The following is a 15360-nucleotide window of genomic DNA, read 5'->3' as shown; positions in this document are numbered from 1 at the left end:
TCTTCCTCATGCCATGAGGCTCTTTAACTCTACCCGGCAGAGTAAAAGCCCACAGTAAACCACACCACCTACATTGCATATTACCGAATCTTATTGCAATATGTATTCTGTGTAGCACTATTTAGTTATTCTATATAACACGCTACAGTGGGCATTTGCACGTCACACTGGGTATTTGTATATTGTATTCTTTTTGCTTTATTATTGTATTGTTCTCAGCTCAGGGATGCTGCTGGAAATGTGAATTTCCCTTCGGGGATGAATAAAGTATCTATCTATCTATCTATCTATCTATCTACTTTTGAGGAATCCGAATTATTAATTTTGCTCACCTTAAATCCTGGGAAGGCTCCGCCCTCACGTGCGAGGTCTGAACCGAATGGCTAAAGACGACTCCTTCCGAACCTGAGAAACGACCAAAAACCAGAATTCAGGCCATGGAACTCAAACGTGTTTTCACTGATCTTGTCCGATTGTGACATAAACCACAAAGCATGGGACTTATTCTCCAGTGTCACGTATTTTTCTACCTAATTATCAATTTTTGTGACATGTAGTTCAGAAAATACTTCAGTTCATATAATACAAGCATAATGGCCTGGGCTGGAGGTGGCTGGGCATTCTACTTGGGCGAGGTTGTTGGGACCATTGTTTGTTGAAACAACACCAGGGAGCCAATAGGAAGTGCCGAAAATGCGGCTCACGGACCTCCAGAGCCACCCGTACAAGGCATCGACATCGATTTTGTCGGTAATTATTGACAAGAAACCTAGCTAAAGACAAGGCCAGAGGCCTAGAGTACAACTGTGTAGTTTTTCACGAAAATCGGTTTGGCCGTTTTGGAACCTACAAGACACATACGAACGAATGTTGACATGCACACGTACACACACAAAACAGGATTTATAATTTAGTTTTGATTATCTAGAGTAGATTACATTTAGATAGATACATTTTGATAAATCGATTTAGACCGGTTGTGTCAAACTCATTTTAACTCGGGGGGCCACACGATAGAACAAACATTCTGTCGGGGGCCGGACTTGTAGATTAAAGAGAAAGAAAAAGAGAAAAAAGAAATAAGAGAAAGAGGGTGGGACAAAGAAAGGGAGATAGGGAGAAAGAGTGAGAAACAAAAGAGATAAAAAGATAAGTCATGAGAGAGGGGGAAAGAAAGGGAGTGGAAGAAAGAAATCCAAAGAGAAATAGAAAGACAGAAGGAGATAAAAGAGAAAAGAAAGCGCGAAGGGTAGGGAGAGAGAAAGAGAAAAAGGAAAAAAAGAAGTTGGAGCAAAATAAGTTAAAAAGACACAGAGAGAGAAAGAGACAAAGAAAGAGAGAGACAAAGAGAGTGAAAGAGACAAAGAGTGGGAGAACATGGGGGGAAAAGAGAGAGAGAGAGAGAGAGAGAGAGAGAGAGAGAGAGAGAGAGAGAGAGAGAGAGAGAGAGAGAGAGAGAGAGAGAGAGAGAGAAATAAATACAAGTACAGAGTCTTTGTGAGAGGCACCTGGCTTTGGCAACATCAAGTGGACATATTTCAACCTGCAGCTTGTTTTTCTCTTGCGCTTCTCTGAGTGTTGTCTCGCGGGCCGGATTCAATCGCTTAGCGGGCCTGATTTGGCCCGCGGGCCGCCTGTTTGATAGCTGTGATTTAGACTTTTTGGGGGGGAAATATGTCACGGTTGCCATGGCGCCCAATTGGCCCCGCCCGTGTGGCGCCAGCTGCAGCTTGTTGACAGATTGGCTCCCTGTCAGTATCTAAACTCTGTCCTGTCAGTCCCCTTTTGTCGGTCCGTCTGCAAATCTCTGTTTGTACATGGCAAACCCTTTTTCGCCTGTCCGTTTTTTTTTTTTGCTCCTGTTTGTCTCCCGCTACGATCTGTTTTGATCTCGACCACGTCTGTTCTCCCGTCCCGAATAACGATACGTTTTTTTATCTCGACCACGTCTACTCTCCTCTCCTGGCTTTCGACTTGTTTCCGATCCCGACCACGTTTTTGCTCTTCTATCCCGGCTACTGACCCGTTTTTTTCCGTTCCCGACACCGCCATCGCTCGCCACGGAAGTCCCACTTCCGCGTTCAGAGCGACCTGCTTTCCGCGTCCAGCAATCTTTCTCTTCCTTCAATAAAACTTGTGGTAACGTTACGCGAGTGGGTCCTGTTTCCGTTCTGGTTCTGACAAAATATAAATAGCTGTTTGTTTTTTTCCAAACTTACTGTAACTTTAATTTCAAGTGTACAGTAAGTAGTTACGTCACTCCTCCGGACCACCCACACACGGTGACTCCCTTCATGGTAAGTGCTCATAATAATCTCACATTTCATTTAGTTAATAGCAATTTATCAATCTAATTAGTGTATGTTTCATGTTTTTGTGTTTTGAGTAATAAGAAAAATGTGTTTTATAGGTATTTAGGGTTCACTTAAAGGCACAGGTGTCAAACGGGCGGCCCGCGGGCCAAATCAGGCCCGCTAAGGGATTGAATCCGGCCCGCGAGACAACACTCAGAGAAGCGCAAGAGAAAAACAAGCTGCAGGTTGAAGTATGTCAACTTGATGTTGCCAAAGCCAGGTGCCTCGAACAAAGACACTGTACTTGTATTTATTTATATCTCTCTCTCTCTCTCTCTCTCTCTCTCTCTCTCTCTCTCTCTCTCTCTCTCTCTCTCTCTCATTCTCTCTCTTTTTGTATTCCTTTTCTCTCTTTTTCTACCTTTCACTTGCTCTCTCTCTTTCACTCTATCTATTTCTCTCTCTTTCTTGCTTTTTTTCTCTCTAATTTTCCCTAAATATCTCTTTATTTTTTCACTCCTGTTTCGCTTCTTCTCTTCCTATCTCTCTCTTTCACTCTTTCAGTCTTTTTCTCACTTATCTCTTCCTCAATCCCTTTCTTTCTTTTTTTTTCATGCTTACTTTTTTGTCTCTTTCTCTTTCTGTCTTTTACTCTTTTCTCATTTGTTTGTGCCTCGAACAAAGACACTGTACTTGTATTTATTTATCTCTCTCTCTCTCTCTCTCTCTCTCTCTCTCTCTCTCTCTCTCTCTCTCTCTCTCTCTCTCTCTCTCTCTCTCTCTCTCTCTCTCTCTCTCTCTCTCTCTCTCTCTCTCTCTCTCTCTCTCTCTCTCTCTCTCTCTCTCTCTCTCTTTTCCACCCCTTTTCTCCCACTCTGTCTCTCACTCTCTGTGTCTCTTTTTCTCTTCTTTTGTTGCTCTCGGTCTTTTTCTCTCTCTGTATCTTTTAACCTCTTATGCTCTAACTTCCTTTTTTCATTTTCTCTCTTTTCTCTTTCTCTCTTCATACCCTTCGCGCTTTCTTTTCTCTTTTCTCTCCTTCTGTCTCTCTATTTCTCTTTGGATTTCTTTCTTCCTCTCCCTTTCTTTTCCCCCTCTCTCACGACTTTTTATCTTTTGTTTCTCACGCTCTCTCCCTCTCTCTCTTTTTCTTTCTTTGTCCCGCCCTCTCTCTTTTTCCCTCCCGCTTTCTCTTGTTTCTTTATCTCTTTTTCTTTCTCTTTAATCTACTAGTCCGGCCCCCGACAGAATGTTTGTTCTATCGTGTGGCCCCCGAGTTCAAATGAGTTTGACACCCCTGGTCTAAATCTATTTTTTACTTGTTTTTAATCATTTCATATCGGGAAAATTCGTCCGTCACGCGAGCAATTTGAGCAACGGTTCTGGAACAAATGAAGCTCGTAGTAGCACAACTTGGCCGGGCCGCCTCTCGATCTCACCGTAATGTTCACGAGACACTGGAGAGCCGTAAGAACAGCTAAGCCAAAATCATAAAAAAAAAAAAAAACGGTGAAAACTTCGAGTGGTTTGAGTCCTGAGATGAATTGGATATGGATATGGAGTGTCTCGGCCAAGTATTCATTTGCAAGCCCTCTGGTTTCCAAAAGCCAAGAGATATGAAGGCTTAATTGATTCCTCATGCTTATTTCCATTATCCATTATCTTCCATATATCATTTTTTTTGTCATTTTAAGTTAACATGATTAATATTGAGTAAATCGGGGGACAGTTGAGGTGCCCGCCAAGGTGTTCTGAAAATAGCTCATCAGTGCTGGGTCATTGTGATAATCAAGTAAAATGAATTTTTTGATCGCGTGACTGAGTCTATTTGTACCTTTTTTTTAGTATTTAACATGAATGGATGAATGAATGAATGAAAACTTTTATTTCGAACATAAAAATAAAAACAGGACAAAAACAATGAGTCAACAACAGAATAATGTCACATAGCATGTTTGAAAAAACTGGTAATAACATAGTAATAACATAGTAATAACATAGTAATAACACGATCAATGGTTATTTCCGAAATTCAAATAAATAAATCCTAGTTCAAGGACTTCACGGACGAATAACATCTACTCGAGTAATTAATTAAGAGAACAGAATGAGAATCTATTCATGTTTATTCATCTGATGAACACATGTATTTATTAATCCATTCATTGATTTATTCTACTGGAAATACAATAAAATAAATTCCAATATATTTAGCTTTCTATCTGGCTACCTTTTTAGCTTTGAAGCTAGGTATCCCCATTCATTTTCAGCTATTTCGCAAGCTATCTAGCTAGCTTTTTACATTTTTGCATGCTATCTAGCTAGTTGTTAAGCTAACGTTTGGCATATATTTTAGCTAGCTATCTGGCCTTTTTTAGCTTTCTATTTGGCTATTTAGTTGGCTTTTTAGTCTTTTCGCTAGCTAGCTAGCTTCGTTTTAGTTTTTTAGCTGTTTTTAGCTAACTATGAAGCTATCTTCTTAGCTACTTAGCAAGCCATCTAGCTAAGTAGCTATTTTACAAATTTATATTAAACTGGGTGCTCTTTGCGCTAAGAAACCCCTGGATTAAATCAAGTAATAATTAAAAGAATTATCAATGTTAATCGTGGATTAAATCACCGAATCGTTCCTCCCCCTCAACTTATTCTGTTTCGGCGCTAGCACCTGTAACACGTAGCTTCTCGGTCCCGATCCGAACCTCCTCTTCGTCGGCGGAGAACAAAACTCGTTCTCCGTCAGCGCTCTTCACCTCGAACCTCTGACACTGCACCTCCACCGTTTCCGAGCCTGGAGGAAAGAAAAAAAAGGAAAAAAACAGAAATTCAAATCAAGAGGAAGATTCTCAAACATTCTAAAAAACAAAACGAGACTCAATCTGCTCGCTAAAGTTCAGAATTCTGTGCAATCGAAATAGTTAAAATAGTAGATGATCTGAAGGACCCCATAACTGTTCTTCACCACCTAAACCTGACTCTAATCAGGAACCCAGGAGTTAAGGACTGTGCCCCACAGCAGAAGCTGTCCGATTTTTGTTTGTCTTAATGTTCCTGATTTCCTACGCTGTGGTTTTTGTTCCTCGTTTTCTCCTGCCCTCCATGTGCCGAGCGCCTTTTGGTAGATCCTTTTTCCTCCCAAATAAACTTGTAATTCAGCTCAAGTGTCTGCCTTTCAAAACAAAGTAGTGCAGGACCGGGCAAACTACGGCCCATAAGCTTTGTCATCCAGCTAGCCAACGGAAAAAGGTCAGAGTATAATGACAAGTACTTCTAATAAAAACTACAAACCTTTGGTGTCACCTTTGTCCTCATTGTCATTTTGTGTCTCCACAACAAAAATATTGCTACGGAAACAGTACAAAATACTACAAAATAAGTACAAATTTAAAAGGAGAGAGAATGAGAATAAAAAGAGAAAAAAAGAGAGAGAGACAGAAAAAGAAAGAAAAAAATGAAGAAAGAAAGAGAGTGAGAAGGACAGAGAGAATCATCAAACAAATGAGAGAAGAGTAAAAGATAGAAAGAGAGAGACAAAAAAATTAGGCAAGAGAAAGAGAGAGAGCAAGTAAAAGAGTGAGAGAGGGATAAAGTGAGAAAAAGACTGAAAGAGTGAAAGAGAGAGAGAGAAGGACAAAAAGGAGAGAGGGGGTGAGAAAGGAAAATAAAAAAAGAGCGGAAAAATAAAGAGAGATTTAGAAAGAGTTAGAGAAAGAGCGAGAAAAAGAGAAAAAAGCAAGAAAGAGAGAGAAATAGATAGAGTGAAAGAGAGAGAGCAAGTGAAAGGTAGAAAAAGAGAGAAAAGGAATACAAAAAGAGAGAGAACGAGAGAGAGAGAGAAACAGAGAGAGAGAGAGAGAGAAAGAGACTACTACAGTTGTTTTGTACTTTGTAATACTGCAGCTCATCAAATCAAAATTTTTAAATTTGGTGCTTAAAACCAGGAAAGGGAGAGAGAAAAAAAAAAGAGAAAAAGAAAGAAAAGAATTAGAGAAAGAGAGTGAAAAGGACAGAGAGAACGATCAAACAAATAAGAGAAAAGTAAAAGACAGAAAGAGAAAGAGACAAAAAAGTAAGCATGAAAAAGAAAGAAAGGGAGTGAGGAAGAGATAAAGTGAGAAAAAGACTGAAAGAGTGAAAGAGAGAAAGACAAAAAGGAGAGAGACGGGGTGAGAAGGGAACATAAAACAAGAGCGAAAAATAGAGATTTGGGAAAATTAGAGAAAGAGCGAGAAAAAGAGAGAAAAAAAGCAAGAAAGAGAGAGAAATAGATAGAGTGAAAGAGAGAGAGCAAGTGAAAGGTAGAAAATGAGAAAAGGAATACAGAAAGAGAGATAACAAGAGAGAGAGAGAGAGAGAGAGACTACTACAGTTGTTTTGTACTTTGTAATACTGCAGCTCATTGAATCAAAATTTTTAAATTTGGTGTTTAAAACCAGGAAAAGGAGAGAGAACGAGAATAAAAAGAGAAAAAAGAGAGAGAGACAAAAAAAGGAAGAAAAAAAATGAGAGAAAGACAGTGAAAAGGACAGAGAGAACGATCAAACAAATGAGAGAAGAGTAAAAGACAGAAAGAGAAAGAGACAAAAAAGTAAGAAAGGGAGTGAGGAAGAGATAAAGTGAGAAAAAGACTGAAAGAGTGAAAGAGAGAGAGAAAGACAAAAAGGAGAGAGACGGGGTGAGAAGGGAAAATAAAACAAGAGCGAAAAAATAGAGATTTAGGGAAAATTAGAGAAAGAGCAAGAAAAAAAGAGAAAAAAAGAGAGAAAGAGAAATAGATAGAGTGAAAGAGAGAGAGAGCAAGTGAAAGGTAGAAAAAGAGAGAAAAAAAATACAGAAAGTGAGAGAACGAGAGCGAGATAGACTACTACAGTTGTTTTGTGAGGGGTGCCTGGGTTAGGTGACATCAAGTGGACATATTTAATACTGCAGCTCATTTTTCTCCTGCGCTTCTCTGCGGGCCGCCTGAATATTCTTTTCTTTTGTGCAATTTTTTTGATCCGTCCATAATTCCAATATATGAAAAAAGGAGGAAATTAAAATGTGTTTGTAATAAAATCCGAGTCATTGATTTATCGGAAAAATAACCGATCGATTCTTAAAACAATCTTTAGATGGAGGAAAAAAACCAAACACTGTAAAACTGTCGTGTCCAGCATGGTCGCCGTGGCGACCGGCAGTCCTCGCCCCCTGGGCACCGGCTGTAGTAAATCAGCTAATTTGCGTGTGTGCTACTTAAGGGTGGGTTGTGGGTATTGCGGGCGCTGGTTCATTACATTTTCTGTTCTGTTTTGCTCTGTCCTGTTTCGTTTGAGTCGGAAGAAACCTGTGTTTGAACGTTTTGAGTTAAAACCTGTTTTATGAGTATTCCGTGGTCTTAGTTCCTGTTTGCCTGTAAGCCTGTTTTTGTTTTGTTTGTCCCTGAGAGTTGGACGACTTTTATTTTGTTAAATAAAAGTAATAATCGGTAACGCAAATGAGTTCTCCCTTCCTGCCTCCTGCCTCCGTTCTGGTCCCGTCTCCTCGTGACAAAAACCAAGTGAAAGTGGGTCTTTTTCTAGGTTAAAAGTGACCTGGAGCCCCCAGCACGCGCTTATCTCCGCTATTAATAGAAGCAATTAGGTCGGCAGAGTGACTTGTCAGTCTCAATCAAGCTTGATTACTTGTGAAAAAGTCTCCCTCTGCTGCAGAGCGTATGCAAACCTCGACAAGGACGGAATTAAAAGCAAGAGAGATAAACCACTTGGAAGTCGGTTGGACAAGGGGAGGCTATAAAATCCATTTTAAGAGTTTTTTGGGGGGTTCAATATGGCTCTTTCAACATTTTGGGTTGTCGGGTTAAGAGATCCATGATTTGTGGGGGAGAAATTCGAACCACTACAGAATCAAATATTTTGAATATGTGTGACCATACATTTACTTTTTTTCTTTTAGGACACCCTAATTACTTCCCACAATGCCTTTCTCTTCATGCAATTTATTATTCGTGTCCAGGGTTGGGTAGGGTTCCCTATTTAAACCCAGTCCCGTCAATCCACTGTTGTCAGTCTGTCTGCGCACCTCTGTTTATTCAATGCAAGCATTTTTTCGACCCTGACTCCCGCCTTTCCTGTTTTTCCGACTACGACCTGTTTTGATCCCGACCACATCTGCTCTCCCGTCCCGACTTACGACCCGTTTTTTGATCCCAACCACGTCTGCTCTCCCGTCCCGACTTACGACCCGTTTTTTGATCCCAACCACGTCTGCTCTCCCGTCCCGACTTACGACCCGTTTTTGATCCCAACCACGTCTGCTCTCCCGTCCCGACTTACGACCCGTTTCTGTCCCTGACCACGTTTTTGCTCTCCCGTCCCGACTTACGACCCGTTTTTTGATCCCAACCACGTCTGCTCTCCCGTCCCGACTTACGACCCGTTTTTTGATCCCAACCACGTCTGCTCTCCCGTCCCGACTTACGACCCATTTTTTGATCCCAACCACGTCTGCTCTCCCGTCCCGACTTACGACCCGTTTCCGTCCCTGACCACGTTTTTGCTCTCCCGTCCCGACTTACGACCCGTTTCTGTCCCTGACCAAGTTTTTGCTCTCCCGTCCTGTCAATCGACCTGTTTTTCCGTCCCCGACACGCCATCTCCCGCTACGGAAGATCCATTTCTGTATTCGGATCACGATTCCTTCCTCTCTCTATCTCAATAAACTTGTGAGAAACGTGACGCGATTGGGTCTACCCTTTATTCTGAACGTGACACCAGGTGGTACTTGCCCAAGACACACCACAGAATGTGGTCCTCCTAAGACCCCCATGGTTAAAGGATAAGTAAAAGGTGTGATCTTAAAGGGACAGTGTGTAATATTTAGTACCTCACAGTAGTACAAAAAAACTTTCTTTCAGTGAAAACAAAAAAAAGTTATTTGGAATACTAACCAAAAAGAATTATCATACCAATTTTATTGAAAGAAAAAAATCACAAGTCGAAAAATGTACTTTTACATAGTGGAATCCCTACCAAAGGTCGCCGCCATTTTGGTCTGTTGTTACACACTAGGGCTTTAAGCTGGGAATTCTACGGTAGAATATTTACCGTAAATTCCAGACTATAGAGCGCACCTGATTATAAGCCGCACCCACCACTTTTAAGAGGAAACCCGATTTTGTACTTACACAAGCCGCACCTGTATATAAGCCGCATGCGCCCACATTAAAAAAATGTAACACAAACACAAAATTAACCCCGAATTTAAGTCCCGCGATTGTAACTGAATGTCCTTCATTAAAGTACACAGTCCAAAAATCACAGCCGGCAAAATGAACGGATAATGATATCGGTACTTAAGGTTTGATGCAGACCTGCAGAGTCCGGGTCCTGTTGAAAGTAATCTAAGGAAAAAAGTGTATATTTCCAAAGGTAAGGGTGAAATGAAATGATCTGCATTTATACAGCGCTTTTCAAGTCAAGACTTCCCAAAGCGCTTTACATTGTGCATCACATTCCCCAATAGCGGCCGTGCAGCCATGTGAGGCGCTAACCTGCTTATTGGGGGTATTAGGGGTTCAGTGTCTTACCCAAGGACACTTCGACATGTAACACGGAGTAGCCGGGATTCGAACTGCGATCTCTTGATCCCAAGACGAGCGCTCTACCTCCTGAGCCACAGCCGCCCCAAATAAATATATATCCACTATTGTCCGCCGTGTCCACAAACACTCACCTTTACCGGTCCCCACTTCCCCTCACCCCCCGTTTGTTCCGCCCCTTCTTTTTCATTCGCCCGTGCAAAACATATCAGAATAAGTGTCTAAAATAAATACAAATAAATACATTACAAAAATATACAGTTGCAAATACATATTATACATGGGTTACACATATTTACAAAGAAAGACGGTACACCGAGAGAGTTTTCAAAGCTTTAAGAAAAATAATATAACTTTCATCCCAAACGGTGCCTGTGACAGGGCAGTTAATGGTAGCAACACGCTAGCAACACGCTTGCAACACAGTAAACCGGTCTGTTATAAAAACATACCGTACTTGTAAAAATCACGGTAAACCGTCCTCATCTTCCTCCTTATATATGATCTACCCAGCCCATATATTCCACCGGTCTAAATCTTACCTTTTGTACTCTAGCGCCCCTGGCGGCCGTTAGAAAAATGACATAAATTGGCCGCATCACTGAATAAGCCGCAGGGTTGAAAGTTTGGGGAAAAAGTAGCGGCTTATAGTCCGGAATTAACAGTACTTGCAACTGTTTATCCTCACGGCAGCACGGCGGCGCAGTGGTTAGCGCGTGTGCGGCACAGTTCTGAGGTCATGAGTTCGAACCCCCTGTGTGGAGTTTGCATGTTCTCCCCGTGCTTGCGTGGGTTTCCTCCGGGCACTCCAGTTTCCTCCCAAAAACATGCATACCAGGTTAATTGGCCGGTACAAATTGCTCCAGCACCCCCGCGACCCTACTGAGGATAAGCGGTCCAGATAATGGATGGATGGATGGATGTGTATCCTCACCAGGGTTGAATATATTAAATAAAGTAATACTTGAAAAAAAAATCCAGAATTTAAGAATAAACGGTAAATGAATTATTGTGCGGAATAATTTCTACGCTGTCATGAAATAAAAGCGGGCGTTAAATCGACTTTTCTTTTATCGGCGTGTGTTAAAACATGAAAAGAGTTTAATTCTAGGCTTTAAATCGGAGCGCCGTCGAAACTTTTGAGGAATCCGAAGAGAAATAAAAGTCTCGGGACGAAAACACGGGATAATTAAAATGGCGGTTTGTGTTTTCCGACGTTCCTCCTACGTTCTTTTTGGAGTTCTTAAGAAAGCGCGTCCGTCCGTCAACACGGAAAACGATAAATTTTGACGCTGCTTCCGAACAGTCGCAAAATATGGCTTGTTTATAACATGAAATGAAAACTTTATATGAGTATAAATAACTATATCTATAAAATTATATCATTTAGATTTATAGATTTAGTAGTGTAAATAATGAAAAACAGAAACCAAAAACATATATTGAGCATCCAATCAGATTACTGTCTATGCTACTTATTTTCCGCAATATAAGGCGCACCTAAAAGCCTTTATTTTTTTCAAAAACTGACCATGCGCCTTATAATACAGTGCGCCTTATATATGGATCAATATTAAGTCGCAAAGTCTTGCAACTAATGAAAGCAGCCGCCGACTCGATTTTCCCCCGAACGGGAAGTCGTCCGCAGTGTATGCTGGGATTTATATACCGGCGTTTCATTGGCTAACCAATGTGTCAATCATCATTAGAATCGATCACTATTGGCTAAAGTTATTCGGAGGTAAAGGAGGCGGATCCTTTTTATCATTTACAGGCTGGCATAGGCTAAAGGGGCAAACAAAGCCTGCAATTGGTCGAAAAAGATGAATGTGAATAGCAAGTTTGGTTGTCTACGGCATAGAGGAAACATGTTTTACCATTCTGTATTTGTAAATATTTTACTCTCCTGGATTTACTACACTCACGGATATAAGAGGACCATGGTTGCACATTAATATTGAACGCAACGACTTTGATGAGCTACTCCGGCTATATATTTTCCCAGTATCTTGTTTCAGAGTGATCTAGATGTTTCTGTGATGGGTCTTTTTTTAAATTCAACTCAATTCCAAGTGTTTATTGTCATATGCACAGTAAAGTTGCGAGCGAAAAAGAAAACAGAAACTAAGGAATGGTTGGCATTTCTTGAATCCCAAGACTTTAACCTTCCGAATGATGGAACGATGCATTTGATTGACATCGTACAGACACCGCATCCGCACGTGTCTACGACACGTATTTGCTTCTTTGCAAGCTTTGGGAATGTTAAGGGGGTAATAAGTTGGACTGAACCATCTGACTGTTTTGTCGACGTTCCCATTGTAGCGCCTTATAATCCGGTGCGCCTTATGTATGGAAGATATAGGACCGAAAACTATTTTTTGGGGGTGCGCCCTATAACCCGGTGCGCCCTAGAGTGCGGAAAATACGGTACTTTATACTTTAATATGAATAATAATTAATCATAAATAATAATTAATAATTATTATAAAAAAGAAAAAAGAAACCATACCTGTAGCATAGTGTTGGTATATAGTATATAAAAAAACATCTACTTCCTGGTTGTGTTGCCTTCAGGATGAATCAAGTAGCATAGTATTACAGTATTACAATGAAGCTATTCTACTATATCTACCACTCAGAAATCATGGAGGGGTCTGAAATTTTCATCGTAGGTGCATGTCCACTGTGAGGGAGATAAACTAAAAAGAAAAATCCGGAAATCACAATGCATGATTCTTTAACAATTTATTTGTGTGATACAGCTACAAAGAAGTATTTGAACACCTGAGAAAATGAATGTTGATATTTGATACAGTAGCCATTGTTTGCTATTACAGAAGTTTACAATTGTTTCCTGTAGTCTTTCACCAGGTTTGTACACGCTCCTCCATACAGATCTTCCCTAGATCAGTCAGCTTTCTGGGCTGGTGCTGAGAAACACGGAGTTTGAGCTCCCTTCAAAGATTTTTTATTGGGTTCAAGTCTGGGTCATGCCAGAACCTTGATATGCTTCTTACGAAGCCAGTCCCGTGTTTTCCTGGCTTTGTGCTTCAGGTCGTTGTCATGTTGGAAGACCCAGCCACGACCTATCTTCAGTGCTCTGACTGAGGGAAGGAGGTTTTTCCCCAAAATCTCACAACAAACGGCCCAAGTCATCCTCTCTTTAATGCAGTGCACTGGTCCTGTCCCATGTGCAGAAAAGCACCTCAAAAACATGATGCTACCACCCCCATGCTTCCCAGTAGGATGGTGTTCTTCGGATTGTATTCTTCATTCTTCCTCCTCCAAACATGTCAGTGGAATTATGACCAAAAAGTTCTATTTTGGTCTCATCTGACCACAAACTTTTCTCCCATGACTCCTCTGTATCATCCAAATGGTCGTATGCAAACCGAAGACAGGCCTTGACGTGTGCTACAGGGAAACCTATCCTGCCATGCATGATTTCAAATCACGACGTCTTAGTGTATTACCTACAGTAATCTTGGAAACGGCGGTCCCAGCTCTTTTCAGGTCATTGACCAACTTCTGTCGTGTCTTCCTCAACTTTCTTAGAATCAATGAGACCCCACGAGGGGATATCTTGCATGGGGCTCCACTCCCATTGAGATTGACCGTCATATTGCGCTTCTTCCATTTTCTAATGATTGCTCCAACAGTGGACCTTTTTTCACCAATTGCTCCAAAGCCTTTACTAGCCTTGCGGAGGAGTACAATTTTGTCTCTGGTGTCTTTGGACAGCTCTTTGGTCTTCGCCATGTTCAAGTCTTACTGATTGTATGGGGTGGACAGGTGTCTTTATGCAGTTAACCACCTTAAACAAGTGCATCTGATTCAGGATCATACATGGAGTGCAGGTGGACTTCTCATGAGAGGAATAACAGGTCTTACAGGGTCAGAATTCTAGATGATACACAGGTTTTAATTCATGCGTTTATTACTTCTCGGCTTGATTACTGTAATGTATTGCTTTCTGGTCTCCCGATGTCTAGCATCAAAAGTTTGCAGCTGGTTCAGAATGCGGCAGCTAGACTTTTGACTAAAACCAAAAAGTTTGAGCATATAACTCCTGTATTGGCCAACTTGCACTGGCTCCAAGTCCACTTAAGATGTGACTTTATGGTTCTCTTATTTACATACAAATGTTTGCATGGACTTGCACCCTCTTATCTCTCTGATTTGATTTCCCCCTATGTTCCTGCACGGAGTCTGCGCTCGGAAAATGCCGGTTTACTTGTGACTCAGAGAGACAAGGAGTCTGCAGGCTCGAGAGCGTTCTCCATCCGGGCCCCGGTGCTATGGAATGCCCTGCCTCCGGAGATAAGATCTGCAAACTCAATGGAAGTTTTTAAATGAAGGCTTAAGACACACTTCTATTCCAAAGCTTATTATTGATGCCCACCTCATATTCTGTATTGTCCCGTCTTTTTCCGACTGCCTGCCTGGTGGTGATAAGAAGGAGAAGGACGATTTGAGATGAGTCAGCGGACCAGCGTTTGACCTGAAGCATGTGAACGCCTTCATGGACCAGCTGGCAGAGTTGGGAAGCTGCGTCGTGGCTGTCATAGACTTTCTGGACTAGTTTACAGGCTGGGGGCGTCGTTGCTGTCATGCACTTTCCAGGCAAATTTTCAACATGTTACCTAGCGTTTATTATGTTTGTGTATTGTAACGCTAAATGTAATTCACCCTGATCATCCTGAAAGGGGGTTACCACTTGTGAGGTCCCTTCTCAAGGTTTCTCCTTTTCCTCACGCTGAGGTTTTGAGTTGTTCCTTGCCAGCATGTTGGTTTAAGATCAGGTAATTGTGTCATTGTAATCCTGTGCAGTCCTTTGAGACATCTTTGTGATTAAGGGCTATATAAATAAATGTGACTTGACTTAGGTGTTCAAATACCTTTTTGCAGCTGTATCACACAAATCAGTTGTTACAAAATCATGCACTGTGATATCTTGTTTTTTCTTTTTAGTTTATCTCCCTCACAGTGGACATGCACCTACAAGGAAAATTTCAGACCCCTCTATGATTTCTAAGTGGGAGAAATAGCAAGATAGCAGGGTGTTCCAATACTTATTTTCTTCACTGGATGTACTATATGGTGTGTCCTGGACAAGTACAGCCTGTGGGCACCCATCTATCTCCAGGCCAATCCGTCTCGTACTGGGGACTTTTCGCCTATTAAGCAAATGTGCTCACCACTGCACTAGGGTTGTAGGCGCGCCATTTCCCATGGTGTTTCTTGGGCAGGTGCAGCCTGGTGGCGCCCATCCTTTCCAAACCAACGGATAAAATGTTTTTGTAAAGCAAAAAAAATAAATAAATAAATAAATAAATAAAAGACCCTGAGCACCCAAACAGATTGGACTCATTAACCTTCGTCTCGGGGCGACAAGCGGATTTACAAGGCGAGCGTACCGATGACTTATTGGAATGTGTCGGAGCTTATCTGCGGATTTGATTTCTGCGTTTTGGGGAAAACAAGTCAAGC

The 15360-nt window shown here is 41.4% G+C and overlaps 1 protein-coding gene across 3 annotated transcripts in view; it reads right to left on the bottom strand.

Moving 5' to 3' along the window:
* The window catches only part of sgcz (sarcoglycan zeta), a 399187-nt gene that overhangs the window by 27596 nt on the left and 356231 nt on the right, over positions 1 to 15360 (bottom strand). For all 3 annotated transcript variants that reach the window (XM_088342999.1, XM_088343001.1, XM_088343000.1), the window contains exons 5-6: positions 4960 to 5082; positions 333 to 405 (exon numbers count right to left, since the gene is read on the bottom strand). In XM_088342999.1, the coding sequence (XP_088199125.1) occupies positions 333 to 405; positions 4960 to 5082 (196 nt within the window). The remainder of the gene's footprint in view (positions 1 to 332; positions 406 to 4959; positions 5083 to 15360) is intronic.

Source organism: Urocampus carinirostris, chromosome 8 (genome assembly GCF_059441175.1).
Source record: "Urocampus carinirostris isolate Australia breed hairy pipefish chromosome 8, RoL_Ucar_1.0, whole genome shotgun sequence".
Lineage (NCBI taxonomy): Eukaryota > Metazoa > Chordata > Actinopteri > Syngnathiformes > Syngnathidae > Urocampus > Urocampus carinirostris.
The sequence above is the reverse complement of the archived record's forward strand: the minus strand, read 5'-3'. Positions and strand labels throughout refer to the sequence as shown.